At 41.2% G+C, this 25,073-nt stretch overlaps 1 protein-coding gene across 22 annotated transcripts in view; it reads right to left on the bottom strand.

Moving 5' to 3' along the window:
* PSD3 (pleckstrin and Sec7 domain containing 3) overlaps positions 1–25,073 on the bottom strand; it is a 588,112-nt gene that overhangs the window by 272,956 nt on the left and 290,083 nt on the right. For 21 of the 22 annotated variants that reach the window (XR_011378165.1, XM_008267258.4, XM_051819330.2 and 18 more), the window contains 4 exons: positions 12,762–12,956; positions 12,593–12,673; positions 9,263–9,375; positions 6,091–6,149 (listed from right to left, as the gene is read on the bottom strand). Coding sequence is in view for 21 of the 22 variants with exons in the window: in XM_008267258.4 (XP_008265480.2) it covers positions 6,091–6,149; positions 9,263–9,375; positions 12,593–12,673; positions 12,762–12,956 (448 nt within the window). In the remaining variant the exon portion in view is untranslated. Of the gene's footprint in view, positions 1–6,090; positions 6,150–9,262; positions 9,376–12,592; positions 12,674–12,761; positions 12,957–18,314; positions 18,474–25,073 lie in introns of those variants that run through there. The other variant, XM_051819339.2, reaches the window with a different exon arrangement.

Raw genomic sequence — 25,073 nt, 5'->3', positions numbered from 1 at the left:
CTTCACACAGAAGGTGAGGATGCAGGCAGTACAGACAGGAAGAGTCATCTACAGGGCAGACAGTGCCACAGGAGGAAGGGAGGGCACCTGTCAGAGTGTAGTAACGCAGCTGCCAGTTACAATAACAATTGGAGATACAGAGGCCTGCTGAGGTCGTCATCTACACAGGGTTCCTCAACCTCAGGTTTGTGATGCTTTTGAGGGTAGAAACATAAAATAGTATACTATGGAAAACTAAAAGCATTAAACGTAGTAACAATTATTATAATAGTAATCTTTTACTACTCATAATAAACCAAATATTTATTAACATTTAACATTCGAGGCATCCAGAGAGCCAATCCAAGAATTCAGATGAGAAAGGCAACAATTAGTTCTTATGATCCACCTCCAACTGAATTCCACTTATCTTCTGAACATTATTACTCCTAGAAAACTTACCCTTTTCATTTAAAAATTTTTTAATTTATCTGAGAGACAGAAAGAGGGATCTCTTATCTACTGGTGTACTCCCCAAACACCGGCAATGGCCCTCGGATGGGGCTGAAGCCAGGAGCTGGGAATTCAATTCAGATCTCCCAGGTGAACAGCAGGGACCTGAGGTGAGCCATCACCTGCTGCTTCCCAAGCTCTGCATTAATCAGCAGAAAGCTGGACTCAGGAATGGAACCAGGACTGGAATCCAGGCAATTGAGCATGAGATGCAGGCATGCCAACTGCTAGGCCAGGACAAATGCCGACTCCTAAGCCTGTACTTTCTTCCTTGATTTATTTTCTCCCTACTAGCATGGTACACTAGCTCTAGTTCTACCCCTATAAAAATATATAACACACTGCCAACAAAGCCAGTAAGGTCAGACCACAGAGGTGGCAAGCCTTGAATATCCCAAACATAAAACACCTGTGGGAGGCCCAGTCTAGGGTGGAAGGCACCACCCACCCTTCCCAGAAGGACTACACCCCTGCCTCTCATACCCACTACACATGTAAGATGGCTCCTGCCAATACTGGAACACAGAGGGATGGTGGATGAACCTACTACCAAACCATCTCAAGCTACAATGTAAATGATAGGTTTTGTCACAAAATTTGGATTAAAAATAATGCCTCTGGATGAATACCTGACCACATCAGCCACGGAACTGGTATGCCTCTTATGACCTTGCAGTGGTAAAACTGTCCAGCTGACTATGCTCCCATCTATCTCAGCCTTCACTGCAGCTCCGTTCTATACCTACAACTTCCTATCACCCGAGACTGGCAGCCCTGGTGAGGAGTTCCTGCCTGCCCTCCTGCCTTACCACCTGCCTTTGGTCTGTGCAAACATGGTGCCAAGGTGGCTGAATCCTAAATGCAGCCCGAGGACAGAACAGCCAGCTGAATGGGCAGAGCACACATGAAGATTAGCCCAGAATCAGTTGAACCTACTCTATCATGTCAAATCCTTTTTTCACATATCATGTCCAATAGAATGGAGTTCAAATAGGCAGAAGAATTTCTTTCATTGTGCTAATTCAAGAAACATTTGGTATAACTTATTTCCAATACAGCAAAAGACAGATTGTTTTAGTAGATATTTATTTATATGGTCAGAAGTTTATTTCATATACGTATTTTGAAAATTAAGAAGTATTTTAAAAATAAAAAGGGATTAATCAGCAAATTATCCACATGAACACAATTTAATTATTTATTTTATCTAACAGAAGAGATATTTGCAGAGGAGGAAAGCAAGTCAATACGATTACCTAAACAATGATAAATCATCTCCTTTAAAAGCAGATACACTGAAGGGCATCAATGAATTTGTCCTCTAAAATACTGTCTACACATTAGATTATTTTCTCTCTAGTCTAATTATGGAGGTGGAACTAACGTGAAATTAAAACATCTCCCCAGTGTTTCTCCTCCAGCAGCTCATTACCTGTTCTCATTTCCTCAGTCAAACCTGACTGATGGAAGCTGGCCTGGCAACATCATCAAAGATAAGATTTGACTGCCATGAACATGTCTCATTCATTTCTGATCCTTACCCAGTAGCACAAGACTTGGGAAGAGTAGACACAACATAAATATGTGTTAAATAAGAGAATACTTCAAAAAAGAAAAGCTGGAAAGGCATTCCAACATTAACATTAAAATATAAACTATTTATTGTATTAGTATACATTCCATTATTTGATTAGTAAGAAAATGAGCAGGCCAAACAAAGGCCCATACGAACGCATTCTCAGCGCATCATTCCTCAGGATAAAGGAAAGATTCACACACAGCCGGCAAGAGAAGTTCATCTCCCCAGCTAGGTAACCCTCCCTGGTTGATAGCGTGAATCTCACCCTTCTGAGGAAGGCCATGCTGCTGTACTGCTCTGAGGGACGCAATGGTAAGGAAAGAGAAGGTAGTTGGCTTGTTTATACCCCACCAGAGGATTAGACTGGCATGGATGGTTAGGGATGGCCTGGTGCAGTAAAGCAGTTAGGAGAACGGGTTAGACATTTGAAATAATTCACTTTAGATTCTGAAGAATTCAGCTTCACTGGGGCCATGCTAATAAGTCAAACAGAACAGACACTGTAACAATAAACAAGGCAATCATGATGCAAGAGGAGCTACATCCAGAATTATGGATGAAAACTTACCACCTAGAAGGAAAATGAATTTTTACAGTGAATCCAGATGAGAAAGATAAAAGAAACACATTTTCATATGGTTAGTTCTGATGACAGCTTCAATATATTCAACAGACTTGTGACAGCAAACGTTGTAAACAAGGACACAGAAAACGAACATATAACAAAACCTAAATAACACACAATCCTAAGGATACAGCAACATGTTTTTAACAAACAAAACTAAGAACTAATTATCACCAAAAACATGACGCTGAGGATGGAGATTTACTGTTAATTCTTATTTTATTTTATCTATTTATTTTTTTGACAAGCAGAGTTAGACAGTGAGAGAGAGACAGAAAGAAAGGTCTTTCTTTTCCGTTGGTTCACCCCCAAGTGGCCGCTACAGCCGGCGCGTGCTGTGCCTATCCGAAGCCAGGAGCCACGTGTTTCCTCCTGGTCTCCCATGCAGGTGCAGGGCCCAAGCACCTGGGCCATCCTCCACTGCACTCTCGGGCCACAGCAGAGAGCTGGACTGGAAGAGGAGCAATCGGGGCAGAATCCTGCGCCCCGACCGGGACTAGAATCAGGGGTGCTGGGGCCGCAGGCGGAGGATTAGCCTAGTGAGCCACGGCACTGGTCTACTATTAATTCTAATTTTCCTTCTTAAAATCAGTATATTGCTACAATCAATTGTTAATTATCTATGAATGGTATAACTCAAGACAATACTAAAATGTTCATTTATAGATATAAACCAGGGGTGGGAATCATTCTTCTGCATGAGCCTTTTGGATATTTATAACACCATTCATGGTACATACAAAATTAACAACTTAAAAATCAGTCTGCTATCAACTTACTGAATTTCGAGTTCTACCTGCAAATGCCTTGGCAGGGCCAGACCAAATGACTTTGTGGACCTTATACGCCCTGTAGGCTGGAGGCTCCCCACCCCTGAACCATCTCTTCCATCCCAGTTGCCAAAAAAGAGCAAGCATTTCAAGGCTCACATTTTGGGCACTGCATTTCCACATGATGAATTCCTACTACAGCCCTATTAACCAGTATTATTCCTTCCAAGTTCTATGGTTTTATCCACAGAATCTCTGGATACAATGCTTTCAGGATTCCTCAAAAGCTATCTGAAGACAGGGCAAGAACAAATGTCCCAGGTCTATGGTTCTGAACCTGTGGGTTAGAGACACCAAGACTGGATTGGATGTAGGGTATGCTGAGTCATCCAAACAAAAACATAAACCTCACTGTGCTTAACAGCATACATACTTATTTAAAAGTATTGTGAAGGCCGGCGCCGCGGCTCACTAGGCTAATCCTCCGCCTAGCGGCGCCGGCACACCGGGTTCTAGTCCCAGTCGGGGCGCCGGATTCTGTCCCGGTTGCCCCTCTTCCAGGCCAGCCCTCTGCTGTGGCCAGGGAGTGCAGTGGAGGATGGCCCAGGTGCTTGGGCCCTGCACCCCATGGGAGACCAGGAAAAGCACCTGGCTCCTGGCTCCTGCCATCGGATCAGCGCGGTGCGCCGGCCGCATCGCGCTGGCCGCGGCGGCCATTGGAGGGTGAACCAACGGCAAAGGAAGACCTTTCTCTCTGTCTCTCTCTCACTGTCCACTCTGCCTGTCAAAAAAAAAAAAAAAAAAAAAGTATTGTGAAGCTTCTATTAGCTTTTAAAAAGCTAGGATTTAATAGAAACAAATCCTCAAAACTCCCAAAACCTCTTCAGAAGATTGATGAAATCCTAACGTTTTAAATAGGAATTGAACTGTTACCATTTTTAATCCAATTACCCATCTAAAGAGGATTCTTCATGCTGGGAATGGCTGCCATGGATCAATGTTACATATGGACAAACATACCCAAAATTCTCTCCTTTGACCAAAACATAGGTGAAAAATTGAGAAGGGAAAGGGAAAAGAATGTGACTCTTATCACAAAATAGGCAAAGAAGAAAGCAGGAAAAACTTGTTTGGTAATATGTAAACAGATGTCAGGACAAACTGTTTTACCAAGCTGGAGGAATGTGAGATTCTGATACTCATTTTAAGGCTCACCCTGTGGGAACCGCAGTGCCTTCATGTCCGCATGGCGTGTTCCTTGTACAGCCCTACTAACCAAGAATGCTCACTAAAAATACCTATAGCCTTAGCCTTTGTAATCTCTGGGCACATGCCAGGCATCCTTATAAGCCACTCTAAGTTATTCTAAAGTCACCCCTTACAAATTGCAAAAGGAAATTCCTAGTTGAGTATTTGAGATACGTGAAGAAGATGTTAAAATTACAATTCCAGCAGCATCTCCTTCACTGCTAATGAAGGAACTCTTTCTCCCCCTCCCCTGATAGTCGCAAGGAATAGCCCCACACAGGCCCATTGTGCCTTCCTTCAGCGCAAGCACTGGAATTTCAAGTGAGGAAATCAGGGGGCCTTTTGGAACAGAATATCTATTACTTACTTTAATGTGATTTATAAATTTTTTATTAAATTATAACAAATCAAGGGATGATATACTGTTTAATTACATCGAGATATGATAAATATAAATGGACTTGGAACTTAGATATGATAAATAAATGGACTTAGGACTATGAGATAATTTTTGTTCTAAATATAGACTGATCAATATTTAAAACATTCTCATTTTCTCTGGTATGAAGAATTTGAGTAAATGCTAAAATCCTACTCATATGAAAAGAGGAAGTTTACGGCCGGCACCGTGACTCACTTGGCTAATCCTCCACCTGCGGCCCCAGCACCCCGGGTTCTAGTCCCGGTCGGGGCGCAGGATTCTGTCCTGATTGCTCCTCTTCCAGTCCAGCTCTCTGCTGTGGCCCGGGAGTGCAGTGGAGAATGGCCCAAGTGCTTGGGCCCAGCACCTGCATGGGAGACCAGGAGGAGGCTCCTGGCTCCTGGCTTCAGATAGGCGCAGCGTGCCAGCCGTAGTGGCCAGTTGGGGGGTGAACCAACGGAAAAGGAAGACCTTTCTCTCTGTCTCTCTCTCTCTCACTGTCTAACTCTGCCTGTCAAAAAAAAAAAAAAAGAGGAAATTTATGCATAATTATGAATGTAATCAGTTCATCCTCTATTTTAAATAGAAGATTAGAAACTGTATTTAGGGAAAATATAATAGATATTTTCAGATCTTACAAGCGTATTTTCCTTTTATCATTGTATATCACCCTTAATAACAGAAAACCAAGTAGGAGCTCTTTCTGCCATCTAGTGGAAAAATAAGATATGGCTCACACACACATAACTGCTACAGCAATCCAGACAATATGGCACATACCCCCTTCTACTATGTGAAACAACAAGTTACTTCTTTTTCCAAAGGTTTGTGTTGCCATGAGAGCCATGCAGAGAATGAGAGAAAGGGAGGCAAAATAAGCATTCATGGACAAAAAGCAAAGATATTCCCAAGATGTTCTGACTTCTGAATGCCAGTTTCACCAAACTACACTTACGTGGCCATGCAGATCCGTATTGAGAAGCATCATAGCACAGGTAAGGCAATGGACTCCATCTAAAGGAGGAGACAAGGACAGAAATCTTCACTCACTACCCGCTGCTGGACTCCCCACATCATCACGAGATAACACATCTTATGGAAACACCACACCGTGCTATGCACGGTTCATCTCATTTACTTCAAAGAAGAGGAGAGCTCTAAACATGGATAAGAGTAACATCAAAAGGACCTCAATGTTCAAGGTGAACTCTATTCTTGATAAACTGTTAGGACTTCTCTGGAAGACAGCTGGACATTACTTGTAGAGCCTTGATATGGTAACCTCTGACATAATCAATCCACTCCTAGAGCTTTACACTAAGAATAATAAAGATTCTAAACAAATCTAAACAAAATGCAAGTAGATCCAGAGAATCACTGTTTACAAAGGTAGACGGGAACTCAAAACCCTCCAAAACACAATTTTGTTAGGCTGAAGTAATCAGAAATGTCCACATACATAGGTTTAAATGGAAGATTTTTCACCATAAATTTTATATGTAAAATACACATTTGAACATAAATATATCTAGAAGAATGTGTACCATATTAAAAGAAGTTATTTCTCAGTAGTGAGCTAATTATTTTTTTTCTTCTTAGTTTCTCAATTTTCTACAACAGGATATAAAAAGGAAAAGAAATTATTTAATAATGTTAATTTGTTTACTTTCTGGAAGGAAAGAGAATTGAGAAAGAAGTTTAAAAAATCAAGATTAGATCTTCTATTTACTTCTTGGGAATTATTTCTCTGGCTAAAAATATATAGGTAGGAATAATTCTTCTCTTTCTTGCAGTTTTTACAGGGTAATATTTCAATAGAATGATTTTGTTTACAACATGATGGATCAGACCAAAGTAAAACAGTGATATAATCTGTGAAGATAGAAAACTTAAATAGGGAATAAAGTTGCCCAAACCAGGAGGATCATTTCACACTTAAATGGAAATACTACTTTTTTAACTCAAAAAGTAAAATAAAAAGCATGAAAAGTTAAGCTTCTCATTTCTAAGCAAAAAATTTAGAGTTCTCCTTATTCTCTGCCTACAAATTCTCAATGTAAGTGAAACAGACAATAGCAATTTCAGACTCAGGAAAAAACCATATTAATGTTTGCTAAATCAACAGAAAGGCCTGTCCAATTACTGAATTCATAAATGAAAGACAGACTATATTTAAAAATATGCCTTTTAGTATGAGAGATGATTTCTGTTAGCAATATCTCTAAGTATAATCTACAAAATGCCTAAAAGTACTTTTAGTCTAGTTCCATTTTATCATAAATTCTGCACACACTTAAAATGAATTCCTGTAAACATTTGTAAAACTCAGCAGCCAACTCTCAAATATCCTTATCAACAGCCAACTGAGTACACAAATGCCTGTTCTTTATTTTACAAGGGAAGGTCAACCCGCTCTCAGATTTGAAGGCTAGAATAAAAACAAACTTCTCCTGTCTCTTTCTCTCTCAAAGCTTAAAGTAACATAAATAGTGAATAATTGATCCAAAAGCATCAATTTACATATAAGAACTTGACCTTACTAACCAGATAGTAAAGAGAGTATAGGTATAGTTCAGGGATAGAAGGGAGTTCTACCTTACTCAATACCAAGTATGTTGAGTCCAGTTAACTGGCAAAACTGAAGCTAAGAGTTAATTACTGTGTTTCGTTCATCTAGCCTCAGCAATTTATTACAGAATTTGTAAGTTTATGAAACATTTTGCAATCACAAGTGAATGTGGTTGACTCCATACTCTGAAAACTTGGCTTTTATTGCAGAACTGAAATGGAGAAGAGACCTCTCTTCATAGAGTAGGTCAACAATAGTTTAAAGTACTTTGTAAAAACAGAACAATAAACATAAACTCATGGTTCATTAACATCATAAATGAAAGTCAGTTGGTAGTCAGTGTTATTACAATTAATACTGAACAAAAGAACAGAGATACACAACAACTTCCAGCAGTAAGATGTGGAAACATTTCCAAAACAAACCACAGAATTAAGCATGCATGCACTTTCATTAAGAAGTGTGCAGACCAGAGGTGTAAGAACAAGAAATGAGAAAATCTGCATTTATTTACCACAGTGTGCTTTAAGTCAACAACACGAGTCACTGCGCACTTGCTCCCCAAGTAGGACCTCTGTCCATAATGTGTTATAAATGAGAATTAACAGTAAAACTAGTCTTCAAACAGTACTTTATACTTTGTGTGTCTATGTGGGTGCAAACTGTTGAAATCTTTACTTAGAGTTGATCTTCTGTATATAAAGATAATTAAAAATGAATCTTAGGCCGGCACCGTGGCTCAATAGGCTAATCCTCCGCCTGTGGCGCCGACACACTGGGTTCTAGTTCTGGTCAGGGCGCCGGATTCTGTCCCGGTTGCCCCTCTTCCAGGCTAGCCCTCTGCTATGGCCCGAGAGTGCAGTGGAGGATGGCCCAAGTCCTTGGGCCCTGCACCTGCAAGGGAGACCAGGAGAAGCACCTGGCTCCTGCCTTCGGATCAGCACAATGCGCAGGCCGCAGTATGCCAGCTGCGGCAGCCATTGGAGGGTGAACCAACAGCAAAGGAAGACCTTTCTCTCTCTCTCTCTCTCTCTCTCTCACTGTCCACTCTGCCTGTCAAAAAAATTTTTTAAAAAATGAATCTTAATGAAGAACGGGATGGGAGAGGGAGTAAGAAGTGGGATGGTTTGGGGGTAGGAGAGCAGGTATGGGGGAAGAACCACTATAATCCAAAAGTTGTACTTATGAAATTTATATTTATTAAGTAAAAGCTTCCTATTAAAAAAATTTGGCTAAACAAAGCTGAGCAACTTAAGTGAAGGATATTACATTATGGAATTAGAAAACTATAAAAATAATTAAAAGAAGAATAAAGAATATTATGCTGCCATTAAATATCGTTTTAAATACTCAATGACATGAGAATATGCTCACAAGAAAGTAAAAACTAAAACTGCAATTATTTCAATTTGACATTAAATAGTATATAAATGGACTAAAAGGAAGCCAATCAAAATGTTAGTTATCACTTCTATATAATTTCCATTCCACATGAAACTTCACTTTCATAAGAAATAAACAGTTCAAAAAAAAAAAAAAAGAACTTGCATCAGATTACCTTGTGAAGCAATGGTGTCTGGATTACAATAAAAATATCTATTGGAGAAGTGTACTAAAACTCTCTCTCGTTCTTGAGTTTCTCCCACAAGAGAAAAAGCCTTAAAAAAATACCTAAAAAAGATTAAGGGGAAAAAAGGGAGATTTTAGAAGATGTTATCACTGTTTGGTAACATCAACTTATATAAACATAAGAGATTAATTGTACAAAGCAAAGTATCAGTTGTTTCCCAAAAAAATCACTTACTAGATGGTCACCCAACATAAACTCACATTGATTTGAATTCTATAAAACGTCACTGTAAAGGATGACAGGGTAATAACAGAGTAGCCCATTCCTCAAAGCCTTAGGCAGGTAGGTAATTTCCCAATTATGATTTAGTGTCAAGAAGCCAATTTTAAAGACCAGTAGGATAGGAAAACACCAAAGAACACATAAAACTCAATGCATAATAGCAGTCTATGTTGTTTTAAAATTCTACATACATAAGGATTCCTTTGTCATTTGTTAGATGACTGTAATCTCTACTAATCCATTATTTTTTAAAGATTATTTATTCATTTATTTATTTATTTATTTGAAAGGCAGAGTTACAAAGAGGCAGAGGCAGTGAGAGAGAGAGAGAGAGAGAGAGAATGTCTCCCCAAATGGCCGCAACAGCCGGAGCTGGACCCATCTGAAGCCAGGAGCTTCTTCTGGGTCTCCCTACATGGGTGCACAGGCCATAGCAGAGAGCTGGATTGGAAGCGGAGCAGCCGGGATAAGAACTGGTGCCCTTATGGGATGCCGGCACTGCAGGCGGCTGCTTTACCTGCTATGCCACAGTGCAGGGCCCTCTATTAATCCATCATTAAAATTATAATTACATTATTTTATGCATAGCAGATTTCTGCTAATTTTATTTTGATGATTACCACCATATTTGATTATTAATTTTTAGGAGGAAATTGGGAGATAAAATCTTTATTCGTTAAGTTATGGAATAAATCAATTTATAAATAAAAGTACTTCGAATAATAGGAAATATGCCCAGAACTATGCAGCAAATAAATGGAGTTATTATGAATACTGTGGATGAATACTATGGATGAATCCAGATGATTCTCACTTGACCATGCAGCTACATTTTCCAAAACATGAGATGAGAAGAACAAAAAAGCCATTTTAAATATTCTAAGAGGTCTTACTACTTGGCCAGCGCCGTGGCTCAATAGGCTAATCCTCCACCTTGCGGTGTCGGCAAACTGGGTTCTAGTCCCCGTCGGGGCGCCGGATTCTGTCCCAGTTGCCCCTCTTCCAGGCCAGCTCTCTGCTATGGCCCGGGAATGCAGTGGAGGATGGCCCAAGTGCTTGGACCCTGCACCCCATGGGAGACCAGGAAAAGCTCCTGGCTTCGGATCAGCGCGATGTGCCAGCCGCAGTGTGCCGGCCGCGGCAGCCATTGGAGGGTGAACCAACGGCAAAAGGAAGACCTTTCTCTCTGTCTCTCTCTCTCTCACTATCCACTCTGCATGTCAAAAATTAAAAAAAAAAAAAGTCTTACTACTGAAAACATACAATCAGCCTTATTTCTATGAAAATGCTGCCTTCTTCCTCATTAATCACTTATAGTTTATTAAACTAAATTATGTTGAACAAACTTTGCATAACTTTTTTTTTTAATAAATCACACCAGACACAAAGCAAAAACACGGATCTTTCCTGCACTCTTACTATTTTCATCAGAAAGCACCACAGAATAAATGACTACAGCACACCTTCACCTAGACATCCACACTTCACCTCCCAGGCCTCGCTCTCCTGACTTGTCAAATTAAATGGTTGTACTAGATGACCCGCAGAATTCTTCCAAACCCCAGCCTTTTACAAGCAATCTATAAGACTAAATGCTAATTGGGTTCAGCTGGTCTTAGAAACGTTCTGTATAATAATACAGAAAGTGAGGATCAATGTGTTGGGCCCCTTCCCTGGAAAAATGGACACTGTCTGGAACAGTTTTACTGATACTTCCTATTATTTTGTGATACTCATTATAATTCCATTCCAAATTAATTCCAAAAAAGTTATCATCTTAAAAAGTTATTTGAGTATTTAAGAAAATGCTTAGGAAAAAAAGTCTATAATTTTATATTCTGTGAATTGCGTTCTTTCTTTTTTACTTTCTTTCTTTGAAAGGCAAAGAGATAAATACAGATAGACAGAGATCCCCATCTGCTGGTTTACTCCCCAGAATGCCACAAGAGCTGCAACTGGGCCTGGCCTAGCCAGAGCCAGAGCCAGAGCCAGAGCCAGAGCCAGGAGCCAGGAACACAGGATTCCATCCAAGTCTCCTATGTGGGTGGCAGGGACACAGCTACTTGAGCCACAACAGCTGCTGCCTTCCAGGATGTATATTAGCCTAAAGCTAGAATCAAAAACAACACTAGAACTTGAACCCAAGAACTCTGATGTGGGATCTGTGCATTCCAAGCAGTGCCTTAACTGCCGTAAAATACCCATATTGGTGCTCTTTTCTACTGATCATTTAAAAACCGAACTCCCTTCTCAAAAGAATTTAAAGCAGGGTTCCACAAAGGTATCTGGATACTCACATTCACAGCAGCATTAATTACAACAGCTAAAATGTGAGACTGATGCAGGTGTCCATTGAATGGACAAGCATAACAGTGGCAGAGCCATATAACAGAGCATTTTTTGGCCCTAAAAAGGGGAAGTTCTGTAACATGCTACAACATGAATGAATCTTGAGGACTTGGGCTGAATGAAGCCAGTCACAAAAAGGCAACTTCTGATGATTCCACTTAAGTGAGGCATTTGGAACAGCTGGAATCACAGAGATGGAAAGTACAGAACAGCTGCCAGGAGTGGGGGATGAATTAATGGGGAGTATTGTTTAATGGGTAAAGATTTCCAGTTTTATAAGATTAACTTATGGAGATGGCTGGTGGTGATGGACATACAACATTATAAAATACACTTAGTATCAATTAATTGTACCTTAAAATGGTCACAATGCTAAGTTCTTACTGTCATTAAGTTGAAAAAAATTCCCAGACTCCATTCTTCCTTTAGACTTGCTTTGTCTTCATTCTTTACCATGCCATATGAATATGGGCTTACCAATAGACACAGAATAGTACTTCGTGTATGAGTTCACAAAAATTTTTCTTATTCTCTATGTATAACATCTACAATACAATCTGACATAAATTCACAAAATAACAGAGGGTTAAAAAAAAACAAAATCAGATTACAGCTGAGCACATGACTTTTTCCTGTAAGAATAAATTATTTAGAAGCAAAGAAGAATAGAGGTGGTGGCATTCATACCTGAGAGACTGGTCCAGCGTCATTCCTGTAAAATCAAAAAACTTCAGATATTCTTCAGCAACGAGTTGGCTAAATTCATTACTATAAGAAAACAGAGTAGCCTTGTTTAGTAAAATGAAAGCATGAACGCGCGCGCACACACACACCCCATGCTCGGGTCAGAACGTACTTCTTGCCGAGGTGTTTCGCAACATCCGACCTCTTGAATCTGTCCAGTTGATAGAGGCGTTTGGCCAACCTTTTGGCTGCTTCCACGTTGCTGCTGGTACCATTGCTGAGACTTTCTGAGGTCTCCTTTTCCAGGATTTCAGTGCTCCCCATTTCAGAATGAGCCTCTAGACATGTTGTTTTCACCCCAGGATTGCTATGAGAATTGATAAACAAGAAAAATAATAGAACAGATTTCTCTTGTATGGCAAAATGGGTAATAATGATTATTGTCATGATACTGAGAGCTATCTTAATAACTATTTTATTTTTTCTCCAAAGAAACCTTTCATTTAATGAGTACAAATTTCATAAGTACAACTTTAGGAATATAGTGATTTGTCCCACAATACCAGCCCTCCCACCCAACCTCCTCCTCTTCCCTCTCCCATTCCCAGTCCCATTCTCCATTAAAAGAAAAAAAGAAAAAAAGAAAAAAAAAAAAAAAAACTGTTCCTTGACAGTCAAGACAAGGGCTGTTCAAGTCATTCTTCTCAAAGTGTCAATTTCACTTCTACAGAGTTCCTTTTAGGTGTTCTATTCGTTATCACAGAACAGGGAGAACATATAGTATTTGTCCCTTTCGGACTGGCTTATTTCACCAAGTATGTTTTCCAGATTCATCCAAATAACTATTTTAAATGAAATCATTTTATGCTTAAAAATTAATGAGAATACTTTCAACTACTAGAAACTTACAGAGGTGATTGCCTAAAAGTCTTATTTGAGTGGTTCCCAAACTTTTGGTCTCAGGACCTTTACAGTTTTAAAAGTACTAAGAACTCTAAAGATCCTGTTTATGGGGGTTAGTAATTCTATTAATATTTATCAAATCAATAATTTAACAGGATATTTTAGAATATTAATTCATTTAAAAAGAATACATTTCATAATATTAATGTAAATATTATATTTTTGTTAAAAATAACTATCTTCAAAAAACAGACAAGTGAGAGTTTTTCATTTTTATTAATTTATTTAAGAACAGGCTTAAGAGAAGACAACTAGATTCTCAGAGCCACTTCTGTATTCTGTCTCTAACAGTTTATTGCTCTGGTTGGCATACATTAAGAAAATCTGGCTTCAAACAGATACTTGGTTAGAAAAAGGAGGAGCATTTTAGTATCCTTTTTGAATAATTGTGGATGTTCTTTCTTGAACTAAGACCAAAATAAGACAAGTAGTAGTTTCTTAAAACTTAGTTGCCTTATAGAATACAAATTTGTGTCAATAAACTTTTTATAGTCTTACGTTAAAATCTGTCTTGTAAGTAACATCAAGTATGGGTCACCTGCAAAATAATGACTGACCCATTTCATACATCTTTAAAAATCACATTCATCATCATGACCAGTCTCTTCAGAAATTCTAAGTATTAGAAAGCTCTCAAACTTTTGGTGGCAGACACAAACTTTCCAAATTCAAATTTTTGATCAAAAGCTCAAATATAGTCATTAGCTATAAATAGAGCTAAACATATTCACTAAAGTAATAGGCACCCTGTATTCATTTGTTAGAAATGTTGCCAATAACCATAGCTTGTGAGTCATCCTCTCAAGAAAGAAATGCCATTCCAGTAAAATCCACCACAAGTCAAAGGACAAGGGAGTGCTCTCCTGGAGACAACCACCAGGAATAGAAGCACTTTCTTCCCGTTTCATCACACAGGACACTGAAAAGTTCATTTGTACTGGCTTCATCAGGGACATTTCAGGTGAAACTGGCTGTGGTTTCACTCGAGGGCTTGGCAGTAAAGAACACGAGGAGAAACTAGAACAGTTTGATGCCACTGCCCTGATTTCTGCTATGGCCTCACCATGGCTTCGAGCCTGTACTCTGTCAACATAGTGAAAAAGGAAAGTAAAGTTGTTGTTAATAGTACAAGGTAATGTAACCTCAGCAAGCTACTGAAGGGAGCCAGCCCACAAGCCACACGTGAGGAACCTCCGAGGTCCTTCACAGGAGTCACAAACCACAGCCTGGGGCCCACTGTAGAGTATTACCTCCACGCACGTACAGCACTGAAGCCAAGGGGGATTCAGTCCCTTCCAAATCCTTTTAACTTAGTAACAAAGACATGTTCATGACCGAATGTGTGCTTAAATGGCCTTCCACAGACCATCACAGGCTAACAGTCCCAGGTACCACAGGCACAGTAAGAATCATTCCATAATGCATAGACAGTAAGTATTTTAGGCTTGTGGGCCACGTAAGGTCTCTGTCACATATGCTGCTTTTAGTGCTGTTTTGTCATAACCTTTAAAGACATAAAAGATGGCAGGCTAGACTGAACGCTGCCTGTGGATGGCCACTGGAAGCCATTTAATGTGGCCTGCATCGTCAGGGGGGTAATGGTTTCTTGCCTCAACCTCAGAAACTCTGAAGAGGGAAAAAGGGATGATCAAACCATTAAATACGTAAACGTAACTATCACAAAGTAAAAAAAAAAAAAAATTATCAGAGAAATACAAGGGTATTTTAAAAAGCCTACGGAAGGGCCAGCGCTGTGGCATATAGTAGGTTAAGCCTCCTCCGGGAGTGGTGGCATCTCATATGGGCACTGATTCAAGTCCTAGCTGCTCCTCTTCTGATCCAGGTCCCTACTGATGGCCTGGGAAAGCAGTGGAGGATGGCCTAAGCGCTTGGGCCCCTGCACCCACGTAGGAGACACAGAAGAAGCTCCTGGCTTCTGGTAGGCCTAGTTGTGTTGTTTGGATAGTCCTAGTTGTAGCCATTTGGGGAGTGAATCAGCTGATGGAAGACCTCTGTCTCTTTCTCTTGCCCTTTCTCTGTCTGTAATTCTGCTTCTCAAATAAATAAATCTTTAAAAAAATAAAAAGATAAAAAGTTCACGGAAAGTAGAATTAAAGCATGTTTATGCTGGTGCAAAAAATGTTTGAAATATACATATGGAAGTAGTGCTCTTACAGAGTAAAGAGTTTCTTTTCTGTGAGATTGGAAATAGCCTTGGGATAGTGAGGATGATTAGACAATCCTGGGAATAAACTAAAATCACTGAATTTGCATTTAAAAAGGTAAATATTGTGATATCTGAATTATAACTTAAAACTGCTACATTTCTTAAGATATGAAGAAAAACTGGCCGGCACTGTGGCTCACTAGGCTAATCCTCTGCCTGCGGCACCAGCACCCCAGATTCTAGTACCAGTTGGGGCGCCGGTTCTGTCCCGGTTGCTCCTCTTCCAGTCCAGCTCTCTGCTGTGGCCCGGGAATGCAGTGGAGGATGGCCCAGGTCCTTGGGCCCTGCACCCCATGGGAGACCAGGAGGAAGCTACTGGCTCCTGGCTTCGGATCGGTGCAGCGCGCCAGCCGCAACACACCGGCTGTAGCGGCCACTTGGGGGGGGGGGGTAACCAACTGAAAAAGGAAGACCTTTCTCTCTCTCTGTCTCTCTAACTCTGCCTGTCAAAAAAAAATGAAGAAAAATTATAAATTTATACCAAGTAACAAATAACAGAAACTACTGTAGAAAAATGAATATTTTTATTTTTATTTTTAATTATTTTTTATTCAATTTATTTGAAAAAATGAGAGACAGAGACTGATGGATCACCCATCTAATTTCTTACTACCTAAATGCCTGTAACACCTAGGGCTGGTCCAGGCTGAGCCTGGAGCTAAAAAACTCAACCCAGGTCTCCCATGTGGGTGGCAAGGACCCAAAGATTTGGGCCGTCTCCTGCTGTCTCCCAGGGTGCTCACTAACAGGAAGCTGGAATGGAACATGTGCTGGGACTTAAGCCCAGGCACTCTAATATGAGAGGCAGGCATCCCAAACCTCCGCCTAAGCAGCACACCAAATGCCTGCCTCAAGAACGAAAACACTTTTAATCTCTGTCTTAACACTTGTTCCATTTCCCACTGATCCACCAGCACAGTGGTGACGCGACAGCCTCACTGTCACTCAGAGTACATCCAGCAGCTGCAGAGAGGCTGCAGGGTTCCTACTCTCCCAATATCACCACACTAGAAGGGACTGACAATCCCTAGAAACTCCTTTCTATCAGCAGACACCCCTCAAGCTGCACTTGAAAGGGAGTTACAGGTAAAGAGCAGGGCGAGGTGCACCTGGAGGATGCCTGCATCCTGCTTCACAGCATCCCAGCACAGTGATTCACAGCTCCAGCTCCCAGCCAGTGCAGACCATAGGAAACAGTGATGGCTCAAGTAACTGGGTCCCTGTCACCAACTTGGGAGATGGGCATTGGGTTCTTGGCTCCTGGCTTTGGATCAGCCCAGCCAGCACAGACATTTGGAAAGTGAACCAGCATATGGGAACGTGTGCTCGCTCTCGCTCTGTCTCTGCCTCTTGATCAAACTAGGAAAAAAAGAGGGTAGGAAAAAGACAGATTATCCCCAAGACTGTGTTTTAGACCCAGCTACATGAAAATCCTGTTCAGTGCACACATCAACTCACACATTCTCAGGAGAGACCATGAAGGAAGCTGAGAGTACAAAATACAAGTCCACACCACACTCGTGCTGCCACTATTAAGACGATACCAGTTCCCTTTTAAAAGTCTGAGTCAAATACTAAACTACAGTCGATAAGGATGCCAATGCCAGAACAACAAAGCATGAACCAGAACTGATTCAGACAAACCCGCATGCATGGTAATCTCCCAAACAACAGCCATCGGCAACAAGTTCCAGCAGAAAACACCCACCAGCTAAAACAAACTGCCTCATTATGGTGAAGTCCTCATCCCAAACCTTCTGCTGTAGAGTTAGCATCAGCAGTTTTGTGAAACATATCCTATCAGAAAACTGAATATTTAATTATCTACAGAATACCTATAAAAGTGAACTCATTGATGTTTCTTTTAAAAGAAATTGGGGACTCTTTTGTGTGGAAATGTGAAAAATTTACTCCAAGAACTGTTAAAATCAAGAAATTCTCACATTATGAAAGATAAATTCCTGGAGTTGTGCTTCCATGTCCTCTTTTCCTCTATACAACAGCTATAATGTAGTAAAAATAAATGCCAAAAAAGGACTTTCGTCTCAATTAGACTGCCACTTTTTGCTCAATTCTCAGGGAAGATACATTTAATCACTGTGTAAACCACATAATTACAATACATAGACATCAGACTTGACTGGCTTCTTTTCAAATATAAAGGCTTATCCTAATGAGTACATATTTTAAAAATGCACCACTCATAATCATTCTTATTCCTTGCTTCTCACTCCACATATTTGCCTCTTCCTTCTACCATCTTGCCAAGCCCAGTCAATTCCACCTCATGTTCTTCACATCCACCAGAATTACGCACTTTTAAAATCTGTGTGGTCAGACCTCTCTGGGTCTTCTTTTTAAAAACCTCCAGTGAAAGTAAAAGGAGAAAAAAAGGAACAAAGTGAGGATAAATACCTCCAGTCCTCGAAGGCTCCGTCTGTCCCTTTTCAGGACTCAGGGGATCACTTGAACAAGACCAGAAATCACTCCTTTTAAATGAGAAAGCCTAGCAATACGACAGTAATGGGAACTCACCAGCAACAACACAGGCTCGGAGAAGAACCCATCACACCTCCTGGGGAGCACCTGGGCCATCCCTCCTCTAGTCAGCCCCTTCCAAGGACTCTCCACCCCACAACTCCAGCGTCCCCTGCTCATCTCTCAGCCATCCAAGGATCTGGGCTCCCTGTGAGGTCATAGCACTGTGACCTCACATTCTCAGCGGAATAATTACTGTGGAGCCTGGGGCTTTTGTAATGTTTTTACAGCCCCAGTAGAAACAGAAGCCAGAACACCAGAGCCACTGTGTAACCAAGGGCATGGAAGACAATACAGCCCAGCTGTGTTCGCACACGGCGGACTGGGTGACCCCTCTCAGAAGGGCAGCAGCCCTCTCTGTTTCCTGAAATGCACAGGACTCGTCCTGCTGGTCTGTTCAGTGGTTTCAAGAGTTTGGATTTTCCCTCTTTTCTGGAGTTCAACCTTATTTCTCCTGATTTTCTTGATCAAATAACTTTACAATCTCATAATGCAAAACCCCTACCAGTGACTTACATGTAGAAAGGACTTCCCAAAGATTCTATAAAATGCTTCTGTAGTGGCCAGCACTGTGGAACAGTAGGTTGAGATACAGCCCAAGACACCAGCATCCCATATGTGCACAGGTCCTGGCTGCTCCACTTCTGATCCACCCACCTGCTAATGAGCCTGAAAAAACAGCAAAAGATGGCCCAAGTGTTTGGGCCCCTGCCACCTACATGGGAGACCCTGATGGAGTTTCTGACTACTGGTTTCGCATTGGCCCAGTCCTGGCCCTTGCAGCCATCTGGAGAGCGAACCAGTAGATGGAAGATTTCTGTCTCTGTCTCTGTCTCTCCCTCTGTCTCTATAACTCTGCCCTTCAAATGAATAACGAACTGCTTTTAAAAAATGCTTCTGTAGGGCCTGTCTTCCACACCCCTAAGTAAATATCATAACCCTCACTCATCAAAATCTCATCAACTATTTAAAAGGGCAGATCATGCCCTCTGAACACCAGGCGTTCTCATAACCTTCCTCCACATCAGTTATTTCTGGGTTTTATTTTAAAATGCATAAAGAAACCTCTGATTAACATGCAATACCTGTATATTTTTATGTGGTACAGTGCAGTATTTTAACACGTGTCCAGTTTGTGAACTGATCAAATCAGGTAATTGGCTTTTCCATTTTCTTAACTTGTGTGTTTGGTGTCTTGTTCTTTCCATATAAGCCCACTCTGCTCCACAACACCAGAACACAATACTTCTGTCTGGCTGCATTGTGGTTTATTCAGCCTCTCTTATCTCATAACCTTTACATCATTCTAAGATTGCCCTATTTCCCAAATAAAACCAATAAGACATCTAATTAGATTCAAATTTCAAATGAACGAAACTAGTATTTAAGTATGAGGGTACTTCAAAAATTTATAGAAAATGGAATTCAAAGGTAAATTTATTTTGGTGCAAAAAATATTTGAAACCCAGCACACAAGGATTCTTCAAAAAGTTCATTAAGGATACATATTTTGAAAAAACTATGCAGAGATTTCAGTTTTTTCTGCACTAAAATAGACATATGTTAATTCCATTTTCCACAGAAGTTCTAAAGCATCCTCATACATCTCAAATATTGTACAGGATGTGCTTATACCAAAAACTTATTCATTGTTTCACTGAAATGCAAGTTTAATTGGGTATCCTATGTTTTATATGGCCTTTAGCTCCTAAGATGTCATTTCTAAACACTATAAAAACATTCCAATAATGATGTTCCCTGTCAATTGGAAGCTTATTTCACAATTAAATCCATTCTGGGTGTGTGTTGACCTGCTTTTGTGATTCATTTTGTATTCCTATTATTTTGATACGGTTTTATCAAGAGTTCAGTTGCCTATGATCTCCTGATAGTTCTCTAATATCCTCAAGAATCAGAAGAAAACCCTCTTCTGTATTTCCAGCTTTCTTTCCCAACCTGCACACTGGCACCACGAATGCGATAGTATGACCACCTCACCAGAAGGCCTACAGAAGTAAAACTCCACATTCTGTAGCATGAGCTACAGGGGCCTTCACAAGCACACTGCCATGTCCCCTTTAGACAGTCTTCTCTCAACCACTCCTCTCATGCTTGGGCCACACAGAAACCCAAGTGTGTTTCCTCAACCTCTCACACAGGCTGTTCCCTTGCCACTCTCTTCACCCCTTCACCCACGAGTGCAGTTCTAAAACTCTGCCACACTCCACAGAGCCCAAGCTTTTCTAAGAACCAGCCTCCAACTGCCCTCTGCTGCTTTCTCAGAGCACTTGAAAAATGCCTCTACTACAGCACAGCCTTTTACCTGCCACTGTGCTAAATTCCACTTTGAATCCACATCAAAAGAGCAGACTGGAGTCACTCCGCAGCCCTCTGGTAGGAGAATGCAAGCACAGAGCAGTCTCCGGTGACCACATCCTCGTCATGTTCTGTGTTCTGCTATCAACAATACATGGTACAAACCTTCAAATTCATTATGACTAATCCTAGAAAGTTTGGAGTAAATTGTCATCAGCACAGAGTAGCAGATATGTTGTCTTATTTTACACTATAATTTTTATAAAATGTTTATTTATTTATTGAGGGGAGAGGAGAGAGAGAGAGAGAGAGATAGAAGATAGGCCCCACATTCTGGTTTTTCTCCCTAATTGCTTGAAACAGCAGGGGCTGGGATGGGCTAGGCTAGGACAAGCCAGGAGCCAAAAGCCAAGAACTCATTGCAGGTCTCCCATGTGGGTGGCAGGAACTCCATTACTTGAGGCATCATTGATACTTCCCAAACTCTGCTTCAGCAGGAAGCTGGAGTCAGGATCAGGAACTAGGTATCAAACTCAGGCAGTCCAATGTGGGACTAGGTGTCTTAATCTGTGTGTTAACCATTAAGCTAAATGACTGTCCTCATATTTGAATTCAAATTTTAATTTAATTTTGGTAAGAAAACTAGAACCAAAAAAAAAAAAAAAAAAAAAAGCTAAGGTGTTAAGGCTCTGTCCAACCCTGCATTTATAAGGTATGCCCTGAGAGCTGTGCATAGGAAATAAGTCATCTAGTTCAATTCAGTTCATCAGCTAGGAAAAGGCAGGTGAGAAGGATCCCAAATGATGGGAAGAATGAGTTCAGTTACAAAAGGACCAGAGGGACCACTATGACCCCCTTGCCATCAGGCCACAGATACAGACACAGAGGCCTGCAAGCCACAGGCCAGAAGGAGGATGAAACGCACAGCTTTCCTGGCTGGGAGGGCAGTCAGTCAAGAGGAGTTCTAAGTGCACTATAGCAAGATACACATGAAATCTTGAAGCATAAACTGCTTCCAAGAAAGGAAAGAGAATCTTGTTGGTCATCATTATCTACAGCATTTATCCCCCAGGCATTGCAGCGCCAGAACAATCTAACTCTGAAAGCAGCAAAAATGAGAAACTCTCAGTACAGCCTGGTACACCTCGGGTTGTACCATTCACCTAGCAGCATCTAACACTGGTTACACATTTACTCTGTGCCAGCCACTGGGCAAAAAGCTTTCAGTCTAGTGCCTAGGCAGTAGTATAACCCATTGTTAGGCAAACAGAGGCAAGGAGCTGGACATGCACCGTGGGACTCTGGCTCCCAAGTCCTGTATGCCCTACTGCCATTCATTCTGCTGACGGTTGACACAAAGTTTGGACAGATGTTGAGTTTCCCTTAAAAATGCAGATTTCCCACAAGGGCCCCTGTGAACTCACTGCCATGCCCCAGGGCATGTCCACAGTCTGGGAACTCCTTTGTGGATCAAGGTCTGGTAGGCCACTATGAAATTTCATTTTCACTCTGAGTGAAATGGTTAACACTGAAGGGTTCTGACCAGTGACAGATTTAATTTATATTTTTACAGGGTCACTCTGATGCCACAGAGCAAGCAGAGAGGCCATTGGGAGGCCATTGGAAGAGCTGGCTGGGCTGAAACAAGATGAACCTCCAGGCAAGTGGGCAGGATGCTGTGCTGACTGGTCCTGCTATGAGATGCACAGGAGGAAAGTAGCTCAATATTTTAGGCCTGGGTCATTTGAAAAGCAGAGCTGCCATCAGCTAAGATAGGAAAGACCAAAGCTGGTAGAGGTTTTGAGGAAAGAAAAGTTCCATTGTAGACATGTTAACTTTGAGATGTCCTCTAGATAGCCAAGTAAGGAAGAGGTCAGGTGAGGCATTCATGAAAGACAGGTGTCAGGATTTCTCAGTCTACTGGCCTACAGTGGGCCACGGCATTTTTCTTTCTAAGGTACCAGAGGTTTTTGGTGTCAAGTGTTGAGTCACTATTGCAAATCACAGGAAACCACTAATGGTTTTAAAAGGGCAAAAGTAATGATCAGACTTGCACAGGAAAAACCACAAGACAAAACTGAAGGCAGAGAAACCAAGTAGAGAAAGAATCGCAATGGTACAAACGAGAGACAAGAACCTGAACTGAAAATTGGTGCAAATAAAAAGGAAAAGACTGCTCTGAGATCTAGGAGGTAAAATGGACATGATCATTACTTGAAGTAAGCGTGGAACTCTGTTCACAGAAAGAGAGAAATCTAGCACTGGGATTGTGGTGTAGCAGGTTAAACCTCTGTTTGAGATGCCAGCATCCCATATCCAAGTGCCAGTTTGAGCCCCAGCTACTCCGCTTCCCATATAGCTCCCTGCTAATTCACTTGGGAAAATTGCAGATGATGACCCATGTGCTTGGGTACCCCTGCTACCCACGTGGGAAACTGGAGTGGAGTTCCTAGCTCCTGGCTTTGCCCTGGCCCATGCCCAGCTGTTACGACCATTTTGAACTGAACCAGCAGATAGAAGATCTCTTTCTCCTCTCCTCTCCCTCTTCCTCTCCAACAATCCTACTCTTTCTCTCTCTCCCTTCTTCCGTGTCACTTTGCCTTTCAAATAAATAAAGTAAATCAGAAACACAAATTTTAAAAGAGGGGAACAAAAAGAACAAAGGAACAAAGTACATGAATTTGGTTCAAAGAAAATGAAGGAACAAAGAGCACAAATTTGATTCAAAGATGTCCACATGCTAACCAGGCAAAGCTGTCTGGTAGCCTTGGCCACCGTTCATCCACTGTGGGACTTCCACAGAGGCACAGTAGTCACCCACACTGGTGGGTGGAATTGCCTGGTAAGAGACTGTACTGTTTGACATGACCAAGGAATTCCAAAATTTGCCAAAACAGAAATATGTATAGCAGTGGACTCATTTGAATATAATTCCACTACAGCAAAAGAATTAGGAGGTCCCCCTGCTTTTCATAATGGAAATCCTATGGGCATAAACCCAGTTTTTCAGTACATAATGATTATTGACTTAGAGGATGCAAACAGCAAGTATCTGCTAAACAGTTCCAGGGAGACTACCAAAGTTCAGACAGCATGCCCACCCCCCATCACCCGTGGAGGGACCTTGAGCAGGTTCACTGTTCTCTGTGAGCTTCACTTTCTTCAGTCAAAAACAGAAGTGACAGCACCAGCTTTACAAGGTGCTGAGAAGCTTCACTGAGAAGATCCATATAAAACACTCAGTGGAGGGGCCGGCACTGTGGCCCAGAGGGTTAAAGCCCTGGTCTGAAGCAACGGCATCCCATATAGGCACCGGTTGGAGACCTGGCTGCTCCACTTCCAATCCAGCACTCTGCTATGGCCTGGGAAAGCAGTAGAAGATGGCTCAAGTCCTTGGGCCCCTGCACCCACGTGGGAAACCCAGAAGACCTGGCTCCTAGCTCTGGATCAACACAGCTCCGGCCATTGCAGTCAATTGGGGAGTGAACCAGTGGATGGAAGACCTCTCTCTCTCTCTCTCTCTCTCTCTCTCTCTCTCTAACTCTGACTTTCAAATAAATAAATAAATCTTTAAAAACCAGTACACAGTAAACAACAAACGTCAGCAGCCATCCCTGCATCCATTTTCATCTCCACTGTTACCCACAGCATCAAGATCATCACAGTTATGTTGATGATCATGTGAGATAATACATCTGACAGCACTTTATTAAATATAAACCACTAGAAAAATGCTAGTTGGCACTCTGTATGAATCAATCCTTAATTTTTTAAGGACAATTGCCTCAAATGAACACATTTTATACATTTTACAGAAAAGACATTTCCTGAAAGGGACTGTATCTTTCTTACAATTTAAGGGTCTTTATAAGGGAACCAAACAAAGACTAATTACTGAACAGCAATTTCTCTGCTCAACAAAGAAGACAAAATTCAGTCTTTACCAATGAAGAATTTCAATAAGGGTCACCTGAAGGTGCCCTGCTGGGACACCCAGTCCTGGTCTCAGCAGTCCAGCAGAGGGCACCAATGTGCAAGGTGTGGGGCAGAAATGCCACAGCAGGGAGCAGGGAGACAGTCTGCAAGGGCCTAGGAGTACCAGAGTGCTGGACCTGCCACCCTCCTGAGGGGTCACACTCCTCTGGGTTATGATCCAGAGAAGGAGGGTCACATTTTCGTTTCTTCAGTCTGTTTTTAACTTTTTTCTTCCCTATATTAAGTTGCAGCTTTCTTGGGCCAGCTCTCATAAAAGGGAATGTAATGCCTATGTGGGATTTTCAAAAAGCTTATGGAAAATATGTATTATGAAAAAAACTAAACATGGATTTCAACATTTTCTACAACAAAATATAGCTTTAATTCTATTCATCAAAATAACCTTTTAATTCCATTTTTTTCCACAAAGTTTTTTGAGGTTCTCTTGCACTAAGTCACCTTTAA

Source organism: Oryctolagus cuniculus, chromosome 8, assembly GCF_964237555.1.
Source record: "Oryctolagus cuniculus chromosome 8, mOryCun1.1, whole genome shotgun sequence".
Lineage (NCBI taxonomy): Eukaryota > Metazoa > Chordata > Mammalia > Lagomorpha > Leporidae > Oryctolagus > Oryctolagus cuniculus.
Note: the sequence above shows the minus strand (reverse complement) of the source record. Positions and strands in the feature narration are given on the sequence as shown.